Source organism: Sorghum bicolor, chromosome 4 (genome assembly GCF_000003195.3).
Source record: "Sorghum bicolor cultivar BTx623 chromosome 4, Sorghum_bicolor_NCBIv3, whole genome shotgun sequence".
Taxonomy (NCBI): Eukaryota; Viridiplantae; Streptophyta; class Magnoliopsida; order Poales; family Poaceae; genus Sorghum; species Sorghum bicolor.
This window is the reverse complement of record NC_012873.2, coordinates 56695249-56708535: the sequence shown is the minus strand read 5'-3', so window position 1 is coordinate 56708535 and position 13287 is coordinate 56695249. Positions and strand designations below refer to the sequence as shown.

Here is a 13287-nt window from a genome sequence, read left to right as displayed (position 1 = left end):
TCTAAATAACGAAAAAAGAACATTGCTAACATGCTTGTTCATATATACTCCCTCTGTCCTAGAAAGAAAGCCATTATAAGATTCATGCATGTCAAACCTTCTCAATTTTAATTAGTTTGTATAAAAATATATGTAATATTTATATATTCAAATAAATTTATTATAAAAATATATTTAATGATCTATCTAATGATAGTAATATGTAATATAAATATTAATATTCTCTGACATATAATTGGTCAAAATTGAAAAAAGATTGACTTGTATTTTAGGATGTAAGAACAAAAATGCATGTGAACTGGCCCAGAAAGAATCAAAGTAAAAAGACCATCTATACCCCGTAGAAATTAACTAATGTAGAAGCAAAGGTAACCTCTACAACATTCATGCCTTATTTATTTCTAATTTTTTTTTGCAAAATAAATACTGTAGCACTTTCATTTGTATTTGACAAATATTATCCAATCATGGACTAACTAGGCTTAAAAGATTTATCTTGTAAATTACAGGTAAACTATGTAATTAGTTATTTCTTTTATCTACATGTGCTGCAAAATTTGATGTGACGAAAAATCTGAAAAATTTTGCAAATTTTTTTAGGAACTAAACAAGGCCTCAATGAATAAACATTATAGAACGTATTTTCTCAATGACACAAGAAAAAACTGTAAAATTGAGCATGGCATCTCAACTTTCTTGCCTCCTTGTTTCTCACACTTCCGGATGATGTTTTGGGAGCGTGGAACGCATGCTTGCTTGGCAGCAGATATTTATCAGCGCAAGGCTGGAATCAGAAGAAAGGAGAAGTGGATGGAAGAGAAACCCGAAAGCGACGACCCACTGATCCATCCAGAGTTCTGAAAATCCACCGACCACAAACGCACGGCACGGTCAAACACAAACAACTCGTGGGCGAGGGCGACAGTAGAGGCCCACGGCCCACGGGCTACACGAGCAACGACGAAGGCCACCGTGTCCGTCTCTATCCGTTTCCGTCCCGGTGGGACCACCGGCTGACCAGGCGCTTGACCGCCGGCGCGACAAGGATCCCATGTGGCGACAGACTGTGTGGCCCCTTCCCCCTCGCGCCGCAACGGACACGTGCGGTGCGGAGCGGCGCGTTGGCCCTGTTTAGTTCTGTATGTATCAAAAAATTTTCATCCATTCCATCGAATTTTTGTACACATGCATTAAACATTAAATATAGATAAAAAAATAAACTAATTACACAGTTTAGTTGAAAATCGCGAGACGAATAAGCCTAGTTACTCTATAATTAGCCTTAAGTGCTACAGTAACACACATGTGCTATAATTAGCCTTAAGTGCTACAGTAACACACATGTGCTAATGATAGATTAATTATGTTTAATAGATTTATCTTGTAGTTTCCTGACAAAATATGTAATTTTTTTTATTAGTTTCTAAAACCTCTTTCGACATTTTTCTAACACCTAAAAACTTTTCATCTCCAATCTAAACACATGTATACGGGAGCCTTGGGATCGGGCGCGGGCACAGAGCGACGTGACGCCGGCGGAAGGGACCCGGCAGGCATCCCCTGGTCGTATGGCGCCGTGTCCCCCCATCCCCCGAACATGTGGGGACGCCAGTGGCTGGCCGACGCGTGTCCCGTGCACCAGGCAGAGGAGGCGGATCTTTATGCAGCTCCACAATGATCCGGTTGGAGGAGGGCCCGGCGGTAAAAAGAATTATATGCAATTTTGACTCTATTTCTAATTTTAATTAATTTTCATAAAAATCTTATTAATAATTTTTAACATAATATAGATATACTATAATGAATATGCATCTGGAAGATGAATAGTAGTGAGGGTTTTTTAGCCTGCTTGATACTGGTGTGTGCTAAAACTCAAATCCAAGATGATTCTCTTATCGTGAAGATAGAGTTGAGTAAAATCAGTAGTAGTATGCCTATCAACCAGGCAAAGTCGTCATGGTCTCATTGAGCCTCATATAACCCTCGGTGACATACTGATTGTTTGGTTCATTGGCTTGGTTCATGGATCCTCATATAGTCATATAACCCTCGATACACAGATACTGTGCTAGAAAAAAACAAGTTGCAAGTCATCCTTTCACCAAAAACTGTAAGAACAAATTTCTCTCTTTTTTTTATTTCAACTAACGGACATAAGACATGACAATTGACAATGACTTTCATTGATAGAGAATACCGACTCCGTCTCTAAAAGCTGCAACTTCTAGATCATAGATACTAATGTTCTTTTCTGTAAAGTTTGACTAACACGAATTCTAAGAATTGAAATTTTTAAGGACAGAGGGAGTAATAAAAAAGAGGTTTTACATGCTGGCGAACCGGGAAAGCAACACACTTAGCTACGTTTGGGCACAACAAATCAGGAAACATGAAAACAGAAAACGACCCACAATCTTCACTTCAATTAGAGAATCATACAATGATACAAATAACCCGAAAAGCTAAGAACCATACAGTCTCACATACAGCACTGCTGGAATCGCTACAGAGGCAAAAGTAACAATGACTTGTGGCCAGAGAAAAACAACCACACCAATCTACATATATGATAGACTACTGCATCTTTATGGTCGTTTCATTGACAAACCAAGAGACATTGACTTCGGACACAATCTATCAGACGGAGCTTGCCTACATTATGTTATCAATATATAACTAAACATTTACTGAAGTTACATGTATAACAATATACAGCTAAGCAGATGCAGGTAGGCTCACCATAAGAAGTTTGCAACAGCTTGGTACACTTTGAAACTATTCTATATTGCCAGCAAATACTAGGATTTGTTTGTTACAACTTTTTACAAGTTGATGACACTACAAATTGAAAACCATGGCAGTTTACATTTTAGGGCTTGTATGGATGCACATGTATCCCCCTCAATCCAAACTAGCTTTTAGGTGGAGTTCAAGTTCAAGTTACTCCATCCAAACTAGCTTTTAGGTGGAGTTCAAGTTCATGGATTGAGGGGGATACATGTGCATCTAAAAAGCCCTTAGGCGGAGTTACTCTTTTGCTGTTTTGCATGATGCTACTCTGAACTATGCATGGTCCTCCCTGTCCATGTTCTGATTTCTGGACCAAACCTCTAGAAGAAAATGAACTAGCAATGACTGATTCCCAAATACCAGTTCAGAAGAAATGACCAGTTCCCAGATACCAGTTCAGAAGAAAATTTCTGAAGGAGCTTTAGAACATGTTACAAAAAAAACCTCTCAGTATCAATACAACTAAATCCAAATGAACCACTCCCCAATGTGCAAGAATAAGTTTCAGAGTAAAATCAAAGCTGAAATATAAGCAGCTGGATCCAATGTGCCAATACCATGTCAGAGCAAAATATTGCATGTGATTCTCAAGGACAAAACTTGCAAAACTAGCTTGCAAGGGGTTTCAATTTTAAAATCCAGAACTGAGACAAGTTCTAAGATGAAATATTTCACACTCCTCTATATACTAATAACTGTGAAATACAAAATCTCAAAGAAAATACACAATATTGCATATGAAAATAAGGAAACACACATAATCTCACATATGAAAAGAATTATTATCTTACACAACTTCAGTTTGCCTTATAAAAACCAAAAAGTTAGCAATGACTTGTGCCTGTATGAATCATCATGACCCACTGACCCAATTTTAAGAGACAAGACGACAACAAACTCAATTCTTTTTTTTTTCAATATATATTTATTTATTTATTCAGTAGGGGTTTGCCCTTCCTGTTCTTTTTTTTCTAAAACAGAACCTGGATATTCCATAGGCATTAGCTATGACATGGGCAGTCAGCTACGCCCAATAGTATGAAAGGTCCATTAGGGGCCTTTATTCTACAAAGGAACCTGACTAATTCAATAGACATTGACTGTTTCATGGGCAGTCAGCTAGGCCCAGTAGTACGAGACGCCCAATAGGGTTATGGTTAGCGATAAGATTAATCGTCTTGCTTAGCTGTCAAGCAAACCTCTGTATCTATATAAGGAGGAGGTGTATTAATAAAACAAGGAAAGAAAGAATAGATCTATTATAATAGTCCCCTTCTCGCATCCCTGCCCTTGTGGTGGCTGCCTCCTATCGGCTGCCTGTTGTTGGGCTGCTTAGGTCAGGGGCATCCAGATAAAAGACATGGAATGACATGAAAATGGAAGTGACCCTACCACAGAAATGTTTTTGAACAGTTTTGTATTGATATAAAGAAACATCAAAGCAGTGTATGCCCTACAACTTATGATCAATGGAAATAATACATATTTAAAGTCATGGTAATTTATTTAAATTTGAACTTAGAATCCACCCAATTCTGATTTCTGAATATAACTTCAGGAAGCAAATGAAACTGGGGTTGACTGATTCAAGGCCATTGGCTTGGAACAAAAAGTTGTGGATGGAGCTTTTTGCCAAAAGCCCATCGGTACCAAGGAACAACAGAAATTGCTAAAGAACACTATGATACAGCTACACCCTACCAGAAGCCAGGACAGACTTCCAATGTTTAATGTTGGCATTGTAATTGTTCTTTATTAATCAGGTGGAAAAAAACAGTGCAGCAAGTTTTGTTGTCTCCCGAGCTCAATCCATACCCTGCATGGCGATGCTTATGGCAATTAGAACTAGGCATGCTCTCCCAATTTTGTTGTCTCCCGAGCTCAATTCATACCCCACTATCAGTGACTGATACTATTTTGGGAACAATGGTGATGCTTATGGCAATTACAACTAGGCATGCTCTCCCAATTCTGTTGTCTCCCGAGCTCAATTCATACCCTACTATTAGCGACTCTGATACTACTTGGGAACAATGGTGATGCTTATGGCAATTACAACTAGGCATGCTCTCCCAATTTTGAGTTTTGAACCAAATTTCTAGTAGACAGTATAACTATGAAAATTCTGATTTGATGAATGATGGAAAAGTTTCTATGAAGCAGATTTAAAACTACTTCCCTGCGATACAAGATTTGCAAACTGATGCAGTGTTTTCAAAAAAATGTGCCTATGCTAATGTGATATTTCCACTTCAACACAAAATAATCAAAGCATCTATGAATTGTCTTCACTAGCCGGTTAAATTGTTGACAAATGGTAACTTTCAACACAATTTGTTAACTAACCCCAAATTATATAAATCAAATAACTCACAGCCTACACAATTCGAGAAACACACAATTCCAGGAGCAGATATAGGCATTTAACGACCTATTCACCTATAACAAGTCAATCGTGTAACAGAGACAGAATGATAACAAAGGAAACTTCAATAGATCATGCCAATGGAGCCAAAGTACCAAAAAGATACGGAAGAACACATGCACAGTGATCCACGAACCACAGGGCACAAAGGTATTTATATTGATCCCTAAACATCTTCAGATTGCTCAAACGAGTCTGAACCGATACGCTAATTAAGAGAGCCCATCACGATATCGACATAACACGGATCGCGACCCACGAACAACCTCCGTTACCGAACCGGGCGGTTAGTTCCCTCAGGCGAGGTCGTCGTCGTCGAAGTCGGCGCCGTCGAAGCTGTTGAAGAACCCGGAGAAGAGGAGGGGCCCGCGGGTCTCGCCACCGCCGCCACCGCGGCCCGCGCGGTGCGGAGCCAGGAACATCTCCCCGTCCCCGTCCTCCTCGTCGAGGAATCCGGCCCCCGCGGCGCTGAGCGGCGAGTCGTCGATGTCCATGAGCGTCGAGATGGCGTCTTCCTCCATGGGCTGGTGCGGACGGTAGACGAAGGAGGAGGCGGCGGCGGGGGAGTGGCTAGGGTTTTGGCGGTGGTGCGGGGGCGGGTGGTGGTGGTGGCGAGGGTGGGGCTGGTGTAGGGGCGGCAGCGTGGGTGGCCCGCGTGCGCTGCGGGACCTCTGGTGATGTCGACGCGACTCCATGCCTCTGCTTTTTTTTTGCGGCTGATATTTCGCCACTTGGTGTTTGAGATTTGTGCTGCCCGGCCACACCATTGCAGGGTTCTTATATTGGTGATATACAGATATACAGAGGAGAGTCCTTTGGTACCACTTTCACGGCAGGTTTTCGTGTTCTTTTTCATTGCTAGTAATTTTGTCGGTGCGTATCATTGTTAGACGCGAGTGCTTATTTTACTTATGAATCTGAATCACATACGAGATACAAAGGCCTTGTTTAGTTCCTCACCGAAATTTTTTCGGGACACTGTAGCACTTTCGTTTGTTTGTGGTAATTATTGTCTAATCATAGACTAACTAGGCTTAAAAGATTCGTTTCGTAAATTTCGATCAAACTGTGCAATTAGTTTTTAATTTTGTTTATATTTAATACTCCATGCATGCGTCTAAAGATTTGATGTGACGGGAAATCTTGAAAAGTTTTTGGATTTTGGGTGGAAGTAAACAAGGCCAAAGGGCACGGCGCTATATATCTTGGAATCTGACTTTGAATCAATCATTACTAGACACGAGTTGTTTTATCTTGTATAAGCATGGGCCATATCAATCCTGGTTATATACGAGATACAAAAGGTGTAAATGCAGTTTGCAAATAAAAAATAAGACGAAACAAACTCTTCACTATTCTGTAGTTAGGGAGATGGAGGAAAAAAATAGGCTAAAATTTGGTTTTTAATATTAGAATAGAAAAGGTGCATGTGAAGTAAAATAATCCTCGCACACCAGGGCAAAATGGTGTTCTAAAGGCCTGTTTAGGACTTTGCTAGCCAAACAGGTGTATAGCCGTAAAACTTAATGTTGGGGTTATGAGAGCATTTGAGTACTATAAAAGTTTTAGAGTAAGGCCATGTTTAGATTGTTGATGAAAATTTTTGGGTGTCAAATTGGATATGTCGGAAGGATGTCGGGAGAGGTTTTTAGAAACTAATAAAAAAACAAATTACATAGCTCGTCAGGAAACTGCAAGACAAATCTATTGAGTACAATTAATCTGTCATTAGCATATGTGGTTTATGTAGCACTTAAGGCTAATCATGGAGTAACTAGGTTTAAACAATTCATCTCGCGATTTTCAACCAAACTGTGTAATTAGTTAAATTTTTTATGTAAATTTAATGTTCCGTGCATGTGTCCAAAGATTCGATGGGATTGATGAAAATTTTTTGGGTGGCAAACTAAACAGGGCCTAAGAGTTTATGGAGTAGAGTTAATGGAGTAGTCCCAAACGGACCCCAAGTAAATTGAAATACATAAAGTTTTGACACCATAATAATTGTTCAAAATTAGCACAAAAAGAGTTTTGCACTACAACTTGTTTGACCTGCCTTTTCTAAACGGCACGAAAGTACACATTATAATTTCATCTTCATTTTTCCCCACTTGGAAAGAACTATTACTGTTTATATAACTGAAAAAATATATAAATCAGTCCTGTAGACCCAATTTGCAACCAAAGAAAGCATATGTTAGTTTTTTTTTTTGGAGATGTGCATTCCGTTGATTTGATTGAGTGTCTGCTTTAGTGCTTTATCATGTCCGAGTCTTTGACTTTTTTGAATTTAGATTAGTAACAGGGTGTTTGCATATATTATACCTAATAATATATAACAAGACGGTATTTTGCTTCCATATTTATGGAGGGGGAGGAGCACTTGATGGACTCGGTATTGGCTCGTAGGAAAAAACAAATATGAGTTCCGGATTGGAGTTTGCAGAAAAGATAGATCATGTACTTTTCTTCACCATGGTGCACCGGTACCGAGGAAAAATATTGTGGCTTCGCCACTGGGTTTGCAAGGCTTAGCAATTTGGTTTAATTTAGATTTAGATCTTTTCTTCATCTGAGGTTATTTGATTTTTTTAAAAAAATAAAATATGAGAACTTAAAACATAATTTTTAGGTGGTAAATGATTTAAAATTGAAATGTAGCTAACTACAAAGTTCCACATATCTTCAAATGCTATAACTTTTTTATGAAGTGTATATGTATTTGACTTCATTTGGAAAAAAAAACTATGAATTTAATTATGTTGCACCGTACCTATTTATAGAGGTGGGCTAAATTACCAACCAAAAATGCTTCTAGAGGAAGCCAAAAGGCCTAGCCTAGCCATCCCTAGAAATAGTATTTTTAAAGACAGTTTAATTTTTCTAATTGTCTCTAAAAATAGAGGGTATTTTTCTAGAAGCGATTTTGATAGAGTCGTCTCTGTCCAAAAAAATAGAGGCATTTCTAAAATATGTTTCTTCAAGTAATGGACGAGCATGAGTACTTATTTACTTTTAATTAGTCTATGTATATGTTCTTTGGGTTCGTAAGTTAGAGAATATCTCTTAGAAAGCATGTTTGACAGATTAAGTAAAGCTGCTTTTCCACATGCATCTTGGAAGCACATCATAATTTGTAACTTCTCTATCCTTAACCCCTTTTAGATTATGGGTCTGTTTTATATATACTCTCTTTGTCCCTAAATAACTAGATTTTTAAAGTTGTCTTAAGTTAAACTTTTTAAACTTTGACTTACTTTCTAAAAAAACTCATCAAAATTTCTGACATCAAATTAGTATCATTAGGTATACTATAAGATATACTTTCATAATGTGCTCATTATATCATAAATGTTGTTACTTTTTTTAATAAAGTTAATCAAACTTAAGATAATTTGACTAAAACAGATTTTAGAAATTGTTATATGGGAACAGAGGGAGTACCGGTCAAAATCATCTAATATGTGGATCATGTTTTTTATGCTACAGACGCAGAATGATTTTTTTTTCTTCGCCCATTATAGCGTACAGACATCTTTGCTAATGCTCTCTAAAGCAAAAGATCTTTCCATTTTGAAATGGAAAATCTTTCATCTAATCCAAATTGGAATAGAAACTGTAAAATTTGGGGAAAATTTTTGGCATATCATTTCCCTTTCAAGTGCATCAATTTCAGCATGCTCCATTTTCCAGCTTTATGCCTATATTGTATCGAAGCACGACCTAAATTAATTATACAAGCTCTAACGAAGAATGATCTGCCCTTGCACAGTTGCACTGGGTAACTGTTGTATAGCATATGAAGCTGTGTTCAAGTTAGCTGCTACCTGTCTCATGTTCATTCGTTGGCTTGGGAGTAGACGTGTGCAAGAAAGAGCAATTCCAACGAGAGACATCAGGCATTGATGAACCTCATTTCCCCTTTCCACTCTTGCTAGCAAAAAGCGCTTGGACATGCACTCTTCTTGGAGATGAGCATCTATGATATGTGACATCTGTTTTGGAAAGTTCTTCTCCACAAAGCTGACAATGTTCATTTCACCCTCAAACATTGAATCAGTTGGCCTTTTTCCAATTAGCATCTGCATTTCCAGAAGTACAATACCGAAAGTATAAACATCCCCACAAGTTGATGCATGAACACTTTGAGCATATTCTGTAAAATAGGTAAATTAAATGATTGATACAGTAAAGTTTAAATACTCATGCACATAAAAAGGTAACCTTTCACAAGTACATGATGTGGCAATAATCTTACCTGGAGAGATATATCCTATTGTTCCTTTAACTGTGACCGAGCCATTAGAACCTGAATGCCCAAGTGTTGTAGACGGAAAATCACGAAGGAGCCTTGAAATGCCAAAGTCTCCTAGATGGGCATTCATGTCATCATCAAGAAGGATATTAGTTGGTTTCAAATCACAATGGATGATAGGCCTTCCACAGTCATTGTGCAAATAAGCCAAGGCATCAGCTATGCCAACGGCTATGCTTATTCTTTGAGCTAAGGTCAAATATTTCGGGGCTACACCAGCACATCTGTGATGCAACCACGTGTCCAAATTCCCGTTAGACATGAACTCATAAACTAAAGCTCTGAAATCATTGCCTTTGTTGTCTATTGTCGAACATGCAGTTAGGATTGGAACAATGTTTCGATGTTTGATAGCTCTCAAAGCTTCACATTCTGATAAGAAACTTCTATCTGCACATTGTATCCCCAAATCAAATACCTTAATAGCTACTTGAATTTTAGCTAGAGTCAACTTCCCTCTGTATACCGAACCATAACTTCCTCTCCCAATTAGGTTTAACTCTGAGAAATTTCTCGTAGCTTCAGCTATATCCTTATAAGAAATTCTAGGGAATTTCTTACCAAAAGAAAGCATCAGTGTGTAGCTGGTTCTTGATGTCTTCTTCCCAAAAAAATATGACATAAATAAACATTATGAGTGACATGAATCCAACTATTGGGGTAAATATGTTGAACCAAGTGCACTTGCTTTCTATTCTCTCAGAAAATGAAGGGCATGAGGGCATATGGAGATCAAAAGCTCCTCCACAAAGACCCATATTACCGTCAAGATAGACAGCTGAAGCATTTCTGAAAATTCCATCCCTTGGTATTTCTCCTTGGAGATTATTGTAAGAAAGATCCAGCATATTGAGCAATTTCAGGCTACCTAGAGCAGCTGGAATGGTGCCAGACAAGTTGTTGTGAGCAAGACTTAGTTTGTTCAAGCTTTCTAGACTGCCAACAGATTCTGGAATGTTCCCTACGATAAAGTTATGCTCCATATCGATTGTTACTAAGTATTGGCACAGTGTCAAATCATCAGGAATTTCCCCAGTAATAAGCTTGTTTGATGCAAGCTCTAGGTTGATAAGTTGTTTAAGGTTGCTAATCTCCAGTGGAATGCTCCCTTCTATAGATTATTATGATTAAGGTTCAACTTAAAAGCATTGGAGGGCTACCCAAAGGATGATGGTATGGGACCTTCAAATCCATTGTTGTCTAGAAGGAGCCGTGCTAACTGCGTAAGATTGCCAATGATGGGTGGAATGGGTCCACTTAGGTTGTTTTCACTAAGGTATAAATATTGCAGGTTTTTTAGGTTTCTAATCCACCCGTCGATGCTACCAATGAGACTGTTTCCATCTAATGTTAGATAAATTAGCCCAGCAAGTTTTCCTATACTCGATGGAACTGTACCTGACAGCTTGTTTCCACCTAAAAATAAGTATTGAAGATTAGCCGTTAAATTACCAACTGAATTTGGTATAACCCCCTGCAGCTGATTGTTTGATAGTGCTAGCACTCGTAGAGCACTGCAGTTTTCTAGTGCATGCAAGAATTCCCAGCTTTCACTATCTTTTGCTTCAAGCATATTCGACCCAAGGTCTAGTTCAGATAAACTTGAAAGCTTCCCAAAGGAACTAGGGATTTGTCCAGTGAAGTTGTTAGTTTGTAGAACTAGTTGTTTTAGCGTTGTAGCATTACCTAAGGAATCTGGTATGCGACCTTTCAGCCAATTCTCGCCCAACAATAGTTTTTGTAGATTAGAGAAGCGATCACCCATATTGCTTGGTAGGCTCCCTCTTAGCTGATTTGTACGCAACTCTAGTACTTGAAGTAAGGACAAATTAAATAGGCTTAAAGGGATTGTACCTGATAGCATATTTCCCCCGAGGCCCAGCATCGAAATATTTGAAAAGTGGCCAAGTTCATCAGGAATTGTTCCTTTAAGGTGATTTACTTGAAGATAAAACTCTTTTATATGGGTGATGTTACCAAGGGATGGCGGGATAGTCCCGGTAAGATTATTGTTATTAAGGGCAAAAAAGACTAGATTCTTAAGGAGACCTATTTCCCGAGGAATTGCACCATTGAGTAAGTTATGGTAGAGATGCAGCTGCTTGAGGTTGGAACAATTTGTGAGCGTGTCTGGAATAACCCCATCCAGTGAGTTGTAGCTCAGATTAAGGATTTGCATCTTCTGGAGATTGTTGAGATGTGGTATTTGGCCAGAGAACTGATTGGTAGACAGGTCTAGTGTATGAAGGAATGTTAGGTTTCCAACAGATGGGGAAATAGAGCCTGACAGGCCTTGGTTGTAAAGTCTGAGTGCCGTGACTCGCCCGTGGTTCTTCGTGTTACATGTGACACCTCTCCACTTGCAGTAGTGGATGCTGGTGTTCCACGAGCTCAAGGATCCTGAAGGGTCATTGGTGATGACTGCCTTGAAATCAAGCAAGGCGAGCATGTCCGTGCTATTCTCAGGGACAGTGGAACAGCTGATATTGCCTACTCCATGAGATATCACTAACAATGCTAGCAGCATAAGCATGGTGAGTTTCACTGTCCGATGGTCAGACATTAGCGCCCTTAGCTTGTTACCTGCAAATACGTAGAAACCGTATACATAAATATTGTGGCGTACTATGTTTACCGGGAGAGCTACTTTGTGCCAAAACATGACCCTCTAGCTAGCCATGTATACGAGTATACAAAGTACTACAATGTCAAGAAAATAGAACTTCATTTAAGTAGTAGTAAAGTACTTTAGATAAATAGAACCAGGTTCCGGGCAGCGATATAAATTAAGTATAGTAAATTCAAAGCAAAGGTGCAGCTTTGTCAATGTTGGAATTTAACTGCAAACAAGAGATCGTCGACAAGATTGACAGCAGAGCACAAACATAAAGATTGATCACTCGCAAACACAGGAGGAAAGAGAAGAACGCAAGCACCTCTGCTTTGCTGAAGCGTACTACAGAGCAAGGCAGCTGTCCTGCGACTCTGAAGAGCACAAGCCGAATGAATGGCTTTGGTTTTGCTTGGTGGTGAGTTGGTGACTAGTGTGAAGTGTCTAATTAATGTATGAGCTGCTGTGCACATGTCACAAGTAACAAACCTGGTTGGGGCCTCCATGGGTTTATAAACAGATTACAGCCGCATTACATCCACACATACACTAGCATCATCCGATCATCGTCACACCACCTTATCCTAGCTTGACCGGCGTTGCAACGAAGACCCGGAGTCCGTCAAACTCACCGGTTACTTTTCAACATCCATCCTCGTCAGTCCTCACCCACCGCCACCGTCGTTGTATGAGCTGGACAGAAGCTTGGAATCCCATAGATGAGAATGAAAACAATTAAACGTCTTGTTCGCTTGAGCTTATCAATCTGCCAACTATTTAGCAGTGTTTTTTCTCTCATAATAAATCAGCCAACAGTACTTTATGTCAGAGCTTATTAACCAAATAAACAAGACTAGACTGAGGAGTACAATTAATTTGTTATCAACAAATCTAGTCATGTTATTTTTTCGTTACACAATTGAACAACCATTTACTTGGCACGACGTAAACACTTCAAGTATTTTGCAGTCGCCCTAGGTCTTGAACTGAACTGCCTACACTGGGTCCCAGTGGCCCTTTCGCGTCATAAATTGTAACGAATAAGGCCTTGTTTAGATTAAAAAAATTTTAGATTTTGACAATATAGCATTTTTGTTTTTATTTGACAAACAGTGTTCAATCATGGAGTAACTAAACTTAAAAGAT

At 39.0% G+C, this 13287-nt stretch overlaps 3 protein-coding genes across 3 annotated transcripts; all 3 read right to left on the bottom strand.

The window, feature by feature from the left end:
* Window positions 5263–5926, bottom strand: LOC8066151 (forkhead box protein G1). Its single transcript, XM_002452421.2, has one exon. It carries the CDS (start codon window positions 5908–5910, stop codon window positions 5512–5514), a length of 399 nt encoding a protein of 132 aa, XP_002452466.2. The 5' UTR covers window positions 5911–5926; the 3' UTR covers window positions 5263–5511.
* Window positions 8657–10104, bottom strand: LOC110434827 (probable LRR receptor-like serine/threonine-protein kinase At3g47570). Its single transcript, XM_021459567.1, has 2 exons — window positions 9474–10104; window positions 8657–9371 (listed from the first exon to the last, which is right to left on the bottom strand). Exons 1-2 carry the CDS (start codon window positions 10102–10104, stop codon window positions 8959–8961), a joined length of 1044 nt encoding a protein of 347 aa, XP_021315242.1. The 3' UTR covers window positions 8657–8958.
* On the bottom strand, window positions 10373–12617 carry LOC110434481 (receptor kinase-like protein Xa21). The gene is made up of 2 exons (XM_021458603.1): window positions 12467–12617; window positions 10373–12113 (listed from the first exon to the last, which is right to left on the bottom strand). The coding sequence occupies exons 1-2, from the start codon at window positions 12612–12614 to the stop codon at window positions 10687–10689; spliced, it is 1575 nt and encodes a 524-aa protein (XP_021314278.1). The 5' UTR covers window positions 12615–12617; the 3' UTR covers window positions 10373–10686.